Source organism: Penaeus japonicus, unplaced genomic scaffold, assembly GCF_977035675.1.
Source record: "Penaeus japonicus unplaced genomic scaffold, GWHDUDI00000001_assembly GWHDUDI00000040, whole genome shotgun sequence".
Classification (NCBI taxonomy): Eukaryota; Metazoa; Arthropoda; class Malacostraca; order Decapoda; family Penaeidae; genus Penaeus; species Penaeus japonicus.
The window spans coordinates 8,092,137-8,102,136 of NW_028234442.1; the positions used below are offsets into that span (position 1 = coordinate 8,092,137).

At 38.7% G+C, this 10,000-nt stretch overlaps 1 protein-coding gene across 2 annotated transcripts in view; it reads left to right on the forward strand.

Moving 5' to 3' along the window:
* Window positions 1-10,000, forward strand: part of LOC122250532 (pancreatic triacylglycerol lipase) — a 29,920-nt gene that overhangs the window by 11,394 nt on the left and 8,526 nt on the right. For both annotated transcript variants that reach the window (XM_043011999.2, XM_043011998.2), the window contains one exon: window positions 817-896. In XM_043011999.2, the coding sequence (XP_042867933.2) occupies window positions 817-896 (80 nt within the window). The remainder of the gene's footprint in view (window positions 1-816; window positions 897-10,000) is intronic.

Sequence of the window (10,000 nt, forward strand, 5' to 3'; positions counted from 1 at the left end):
CCTTCAAATATGCACGTTCTTAAACACAAGTGCACTCTCTATCTCTTTCTCTCACTCTGAAACACTCGTGTACAGATATGCACTCTTCAATGCGCGCACCAAAAGGCATATGCAAGCACGGCCGCCCGCTCTCATGCTCTTCAGTATAGACATGGACACATTTATGAATATATATATATATATATATATATATATATATATATATATGTATATATATAAATATATGTATATATATATATACATATATGAATATAAACACTCACACACATATGTATACATATATATAAATATATATATATATATATATATGTATATATATATGTATATATATATATATATATATATATATATATATATATATATAAACAGAGACGCACATGCACGCACTTAAACACACACACACACACATATCCACACACACACACACACTCACACACACACACACACACACACACACACACACACACACACACACACACACACACACACTCGCACACACACACACACACACACACACACACACACACACACACACACACACACACACACACACTCGCACACACACACACACTCACACACACACACACACACACACACGCACACACACACACACACTCACACGCACACAAACACATACACAAGCACGCACTTCGCCTCACATGGCCGTCAGAATTCCCATAAACGCATTCTTGAACACAAAAACACACACACACACGCACTTTTAAACGCATTCAAGTGCACGCCCTGGACAACGCACCCGCCTCTTAACTCTTAAATGAACTCTTGGCTAAATGAAGAAAGGCATTATGTTGGCAGGTGATGAAAGCGGATGACATTGCGGGGATCTACAGCTCTGACCTCGATGCTTCTGCCCCGCTCTATGTCATTACTCATGGGTAAGTAAGCTTACTCATGGTTTCACGCATGCATGAACACACGCACGCTATCAAGCACACATACACATACAAACGGCACTTGCCGTTAAAGACAGGCTCACATACTTGTGCCCATAAATGCATGAGAACAAACATACACTCACACAGAGACGACACCCTCTTGAACACACGTATGTAAAGTGCACACAGAAGCTTTTAAAAGCAGGCATACGTGCATAGTCTTTAGGCAGGATCACATGTACTCTCAAATACACACACTCATGTACAGATGCATGCTCTTGGATATATATATATATATATATATATATATATATATATATATATATATATATATATATATATATATATATATATATATATGTGTGTGCGTGTGTGTGTGTGTGTGTGTGTGTGTGTGTGTGTGTGTGTACACACACGCTCTCTAATGCGCACATATACTAACATGCACACACGCTTTTCAGTGAACATAAGCTCTTAAACATATCCACAAATGTTCTCAAACGCACTGACAAATACATATTCTATTGAGTATACACACATATTCTTTAGTGCATACACAGAATCATGAGTGTAGTTCAGTGTACGTACACACTCTCTCACATACACATACACAATCACAAACACCCAATCACCCGTGCGGGCCCCACAAATGCACGCGTACTATTAAATCACACATACATGCTCTTAAATACATACACACATACATTCTGTTAAAACACATGTGCTCTTAAATCCACACAACACACATTTACACACTTAAACATGTATAAATGCCCGCATTCATGCACGTTTTTAGACGAAAATGTTGGAACAAGCTCTCAAATCCAGAAACAATCATGCATGTTAGATTGCACAGTTTTTTTTTTGTTTTTGTTTTTTTATGCACGTACACGTGCACCCACTTTACTACACACCCTTAAAGCCACACACACATTCGCAAGCAAACACGCACACTTAAACAAACGCACACATTCACGAAAAAAACACACTCAAACAAACGCGCACATGCACGCAAACACACACTCAAACAAACGTGCACATTCACGAAAAAAACACACACTCAAACAAGCGCGCACATGCACGCAAACACACACTCAAACAAACGCGCACATGCACGCAAACACACACTCAAACAAACGCGCACATACACACTCGCGAGCTCTTAAATATACACACATGATTCTTAAAATGCAGCTTTATGCTTACTTATAAGTGCTTTTCCTCGTGATATTATATACATTCACATATAAACGCACCGGTTCACACTCTTCTCAGTATGCATAAAAGCACACACACAAGAACGCGCGCATGCTCTTAAACACACACCCATAAGTGTGCGTGCGCACGCTAACACACACACACAAACACACACACAGCAACACATGCACGCTTTTAAAAGCACACACAAATTAACCTCAATTACACACAGATGTAAATTCTTAATCAACTCTTAATTTGGCGTCAGAATTGATGAAGCTGCGTAAGTTGTTAAATTGAGGCTGGTCATTGGTATAGATGTTGAATAGCATCGGTGCCAGAACCTCGTTTGTCGTTCATTTCAACAAAGAATCTCTTGTTGGTTAGAAAGGATCCCATTAATCAAACCGCAGTGGTATTCTATTCCTTTTATTTTGTTTTAGTTTCGGCTAAATCGAGGAGGAGCGCCATGTTATTTACAGTGTCATACATATTGACATGATATTGATAAATACAGCTCGAGGGATAAGTTTATTTCGAAACCGTTCTCAATCAGCTAAGATTAAATATTTCCTACTTGATCAAGTAACAGGTCTTCGTCCACCGTTGATGAGATACGGGTCATAATCAGGTGTTCATACAATTTATATAGTACACACAGAAAAGAGAGTAGTCTGTAACTGCTCGGCAATATTGTATCTGTATTTGGTTGTAAAAGATCAACAATTTTGGCTCTTTTCCATGCAGGTGTTAAATAGTGCCAAGAGCCAATAACGTATGATAATTCCAAAATATATAATTTCGGTAATTATTCTATCAAGCCCAGATGCCTTGCTTGGCTTGAGATTTTTTAGTTCCTCATTCAGGTTCACTCATAACAAAGGGAAGGAATAATTTATTACTCATACTCATGGCTCTGTCCAACTCTTTTTCCATTGTCTTGTTATACCTCTTTTTTTTACGGGGTTACCATTCAGCAACAGTTGGTGTACCACTTCATTGGGAGTAACTGCGACGATTCTTTTGATATAATTTCTATCAGAATTCAACTTCCGTGTGGTGTTCAGAGTCTGCTTGCTGTTGTGCCTCAAATCAGTCCCATTTATCATTTCTTGCCAATTTTAATGTTTCCCTTTTTCAGTTTTTCCTGTTTTTTTTTTTTTTTTCTTTTTTAAGTAAAACAGTTACGCCGAGTTAGATGCTATTAACGGCGAAAGGGACAACGCTGTAAGAATCTATATATTCTTGATAGAGAGCTTTACTCTGACCCGAGAGACACGTTCTTCGAAAAACTTCTGGGAATTAGCCCTTTTTTTAGCAACGTCTCAAACAACTATTTTGAAATTCTCATAACTCTCTAGGTCTGAGTTGATGTCAGTAACTCTTCTTTTAAGGTTTGCAATGAAATTATGAAATTTTGCCCTCCTGACAAACGCACATGAACTCAGACAACAATAATCACACACATAGAAACTCACACACGTGCAGAAAATTACACATACTCTCTCACACACGTATACACACTCAGACGCACATACGCACCCATAAAAATCCACACATACAAACAAACACTCACAGCAAGCACATACGCAAGCACAAATAGGCACTCATAAACATGCAGACACACACACGCACACACATACTCACGGATGTACACAAGAACACATACACATATACACACTCGAATACATACATGCCCACTAACATACTCATACATACACACTCACATAAACACACACATACTCACACTTATATAAACACACACTCACATACAAACATGCACATACACACATACTTAAATATGCATTAACACGCAAAGACACTCACACAGGTACATGCACTAACACACACACATGCACATATACACATACTCACACACTCATACGCAAAAACACCCACATGCACACGCACAAACGCACACACAATAGCACACACACACACATACACACGCACACACACATGCACACAAACACTCTTTTACAGGCACGCACATTCACACACACACATAGTCAAATGCACTCATTTACAGACATGCACATTCATACTCAGACAGGCACACACACTCATTTACAGGCACGCACACTTACAACACACACAGAGACGCACATGCACGCACTTAAACACACACACACACACACACACACACATCCACACATCCACACGCACACACACACACACACACATGGAAACAAACGCACGAGTACACACATACATATTAAGAAACATATGTACACACAAACAAGCACACACACTCAAACAATCATACACACACACACACAACCATACACATACACAACCATACACACACACACGGACACATACACATACACCCGCACACACACAAACCAAACCACAAATACACACTCACTCACACAAACACACAAACTTATAAGCACATACACTAATTCACACCCATTAATGCAAAATCACACATACACATGCACAAGCATAACCACACACACACAAGCACACAACCACACGAACAATAAAAAACATACAAACACACTCTGATACATATAAACACACTCTCAGACACACATAAATGCATGTACACATTCACATACACACACATATACACACAAAATTTGTAACTTATTTTAGTTGTATTTGTAACTGAAATAAGTCTTGTAACAAGTTATAGCTCTTATTAAAATGGGGGAAATATATATACACAAAATCAAATTTGCAAATAGCTTAGTCCGCGCGTTACTAACGTTTTCTATATTAGGCATCCACAAGAAAAGAATGTTATGCTCTTAGTTAATGAATATGGCAACCTTAAATCCAATTTCGGCACAAAATCATTTGTCTTTCATATGTGACAACAATCCCGCAACAAGCACTCTGAGGTCCAACCGACGTCAACTGCCGACGAGTGGCACCGTCGCCAGGGCATCCATTCTGCCCATCCGGCCGACGTCGGCAAAACGGTTAACCCGACGATTTGTTAACCGTCTTTTACGTTGTTCCCTATCTACCTTTCTCGCTAGATATGGATGGTTGGATAACTTTGGATGTTTGAAAACGAATACAGCATCAAAATGTCCATTAACTTGGAGCTTACTCAGGAGACTGACTTTCCCTGCCCATGTGGCTAATATTCAAGATGTCTGGCAGATGGTACTGCATTGCTACCTCCATGCTCTGCACAGCTAAACCTTTTTTTCCTCTTTCTTTTATATCTGAAGTAATTTTACCTTCTATATCAGTCAAATAAGTTCTGATATATTATTTGAAACTAGTAACTGGCCCACACTCAGCAGGATGAAGAGAATGGAGCGCTAACTCTTCTCTGTTCGCACATGACGTCATTCGGACCAAACTACCCTCATCATTCAGTTAATTTCTAATGGGATTTTGACTGACATTTACGATCTTTTGTGTTTTATGACTTGTGTTTTGAGACTGGAACGCCGGAAAGAAACTGTTGTTCTCTCATTGATAGACGCAATATGTGTTTTGTTTTTCAAGATTTCAATACCAGTCAGTTTTCATAGATTTTCCGAGTCATAATGGCATTCTTTTTAATGCAGTTTTTAAGATATAAGACCCGTTTTCTTACGTGTTCTTTTTTTATCAGTTTCCTTTGCTATCTCCGTTATATGTAAGTAAAATAATAATAATAATGATAAATAAATAAATAAAACAAATGTACACACACACACGCACACACACACACACACACACACACACACACACACACATATATATATATATATATATATATATATATATATATATATATATATAACTTGTTAATTGTACAAATATAAACACAAATAATGTCACATAGTAATCACATTGTGATTACTGAAGCGGATGATATATACATATGTAAATATGGTCTGTCTGCGGTGTGATATCACACAACGCTAACAAAATTGATATTACCATTTTATGAAGCACACACACATACACACACACACGGCACTCACTCACACCCATTGGCCCACTCATACATGCACTCACAGATAAACAAATATTCACTCGTAGATTATTGTATGCACTCACACACACACACACACGCATAGACTCATGCGTATATGTTTGCATACGACCGCCTCACATACATGCACAAACATGAGTACGCACACACACACATGACCAAACACATACATAGACATCCTCAAACACACAAACATACTAAAACACATACACGCTCACTCACAAACAAACACACATACAGTCACATACAAGCACATGCGCACAAACACACATAATGACATAAAACACACATACACACACTGACTTACACGCACAAACACTCACATAAATACTCACGCCCACAACACCACACACTCACATGCATATGCGCACGCATACACATAAACAAACATACATGTACACACTCAAAGCCACTCAATCACCCAAAACTATACACATACACAAGCGTGAGTGCGTGCGCATGCAAACACATATAAACCTGCACACAAACACACTTAAACACACACTCACAATCACAGACACAAGCATGCTTGCGCAAACAGCACCAACAAACTGGAACACAAGCACACAAACACACACACCCACACCCACACTATCGAGTAAGCACATACACACCCACATTAATACTCAAACACATACAGCACATATACATATACACATGCGAATACACATGGGTATTTGTACACACATACACACATGACACTCACAAAGGCACACATTTACAATTATACATACATATAGTCACACACACACGCACATATACATTGCACCCACACAAACTCAGACACTGAAAACTACACATAGAAACAAAAACAGAACAAAACAAAGCAAAAAAACAACAACAACAAACAAACAAACACAAACAGTTGTGAATGTGCGTATCATTGTGTTTGTGTGTTTTTATGTTCGAGTGTGTGTGTCTGAGTACATGTGTGTGTTTATGCAGGTGTGCATGTGGATTTGAATGTATATGTATGTATTTGTATGTGTGTGTACATATGTGTCCACTTGAACGTGCATGTGTGTGTATGGTTGTATGTATGTGTGTATGAGTATGTGCGAAAGTGTTTGAGTGTATGGGCGCAGGCGTATGTATGTATGTATATTTAATGTATGTGTAACCATGTGTATGAATGAGAGTTTGTCTATGTAGACTGATATGTCTGTTAGTGTATGTGCGTGCATGTGTTTGCATGTGTTCTTTTCTGTGTGCATGAGTGTAAGTGTGTGTGCATGTACACGTGTTTGAGTGTCTCTGCGGATATGTGTGTATGTGCATGAGTGTGTGTGTATGTTTATGTGTGCAGGTGTGTGTCTGTATGTGAATATGTGTGCTTTCGTGCGCGTACGTTTGTGCTTATATGCGCATATGTGCTTGTTTGAGTGTTACTTTATGTGCATGTGTAAGTGAGAGTGTGTGTGTAAGTGTGTATGTGTGCGTGCGTGTACGTGGGTGTCAGTGCATATGTGTGTATGTGCATTTGTGTTTATCCGTGTGTACATGCGTGAGTATGTGTGTATGTGGATATGTGTATGTGTGTGTACCTATGTGCGTCTGTGCGCACACTCGTGTGTATCCAAATGTGGATGTAAGTCTGTGATCTTTTTGTGTATGTATGATTGTGGCTAGGTGTATGGGTGTGTGTGCGTGTTATTGTGTGTTTTGTGTATGTGTGAGTGCATATATATGTCTGTGAGTGTGTGCATATTTGTTTGAGTGTGTGTGTGAGGTGTGTATTTGAGTGAGTGTATAAGTTTTTGTGTGTGCGTGTGTTTGTTTATGTATGTGTGTGATTGTGATTATATGTATGTTTAAGTGTAAGTGTGTCTGTGCGTGTGTATGATTGTTTGAGTATTTATGCGTGAGTGTGAGCATGCATGCGTGTTAGGGTGTGTGTATGTCTTTATGTTTGTGATTGCAAGTGTGTATCTGTATGTGTGCTTGTGGAAACGTGTGTGTGACTGTACATGCTTGCTTGGATGTATGGATGTGTGCATGTTCGTATGTGTGTGCATGCGTACATCCATATGCATGTGTTTATGTGTGTGTATGTAAACGTGCGAGCATGTATCTGGTCTGTGTAATTGTCTGACTGTGAGTGTGTGTGTTTGCGTATGGCAGTGTTTTTATATGTGTGCATGTACACTATATATGTGTTTGTGTGGATGTTAGTGTATGTATGGCTATGTGTAAGTGTATCTATGTGTGCTGGTGTATTTATGTGTGTGTTGATAGGTGGTTGTGTGTGTGTATCTGTTTTTGTGAGTATGTGCGTGTATGTGCACAAGTTGCAGTGTGTTTGTATACGCGGGGGTATGTGCGTGTCTCCCTCAGGTTTGGGATTCTGTGAAGGCTGGCCCGATGCAAGCAGGCGATGCTAAGAGTGCCTTCGGTCCATTGTGGGAGATCGATTTGTGCAGACGAAGGGGAGCAGTAACTAAGTAGTAACGGGGAATCTTAAGTGATGATCTTTCAGCGAGCCAAGAGGTGCATGAGAGCGCAGGATGAAGACGCCCTCGCGCCCTCAGAGCTAGTGTCAGGGTTCTGGGTGGAAGGAAGAGAAATTTGACCGAGCTGGTCGAGTTACTTTACCAAGTTTTGTTAAATGATAAGTAGGATCTGTGATCTTCTTGTGACCTACGGTACGCATTACATATGGATAGCAATGAAGATGTTGCATTGCATGTAATATATAGCGAACAGAGAGATCATAACATGTAATGAATGTTCGTGTGCACGCAGGCGTATATGTGTGTGCATGCGTACGCGTTTATGAGTATGCGCTGTTTTTCTATGTGAGTTTATGTGCAACATGCAAATAAAGAGAGTCAAAAATATGTGAAGGACTTTATGTATTTGATTACAGGCGTAAATTTCAGGACAACGCGAGAGCCGCGGTTTCATGGACTTGAAAAGAAAATCGAAATTGCACTTGGGTCTTAACAGTACAGTTTTATTTTCGCTCAGGAAGTATCTATCACTGTTTTTTTTTAAATCTAGGACCATCATTAGCGTTATCATATCGTTCTGGAGAAACTTCAATATGCATAACAGAAAAAGAAATGATAGGAGGGAAAAGTAGTTGGTATTTCTTGGGCTATTGGCCGCAAGGACCAATATCTCGCAAGGACCCGAAATTTTGGGCTGAGACGGTGATTGGTAGAGGAAGAACAGCGATAAAAACTGGCGGAAAAGTGTGACCCACGAAAATTATAACCGTACGAAAGATCTCAAACATGTGCGCAAGAACCCATGCACATTTGCCAAATAGAGAGAGAGAGAAAAAAAAAAAGTAGCCCAGAATCCGAAACTGACAAATCAAGTCGACCATCTACACAAACCGAGAAACAAAGAGACATTCAACATGATACAGAAGAGCAACAGCAACAAAGACCTAGAGTCTAACCTCGCCTGAACTCGCTCACCGGCTAGACATGTCGTCATGAGCGGGCCTTCACCACCGAGCCAGTGGGGGTTGCATGACCTCATGAGCTAGGCATGTGCTGGGTTTTCCCCGGTGTCATGGCGTCTCGTCACCAGCAATGGAACGTCGACTTTCAACTTTTTTGGGGCGGTGGGAGGGGGGGATGGGCGATGTATGTATTCACACATGTATGTACATATATATGTATATATATATCATTTATATATATATACATATATATATACATATACATATATATATATACATATATATATATATATATATATATATATATATATATATACATATATATAGACACTCACACACACATATATATATATATATATATATATATATATATATAATATATAATATATATAATATATATATATATATATATATATATCATATATATGCATATATATATATATATATATATATATATAATATATATATATATATATATATAATATATATACATATATATATATATTATATATATATATATATATATATATATATATACACATATATGCA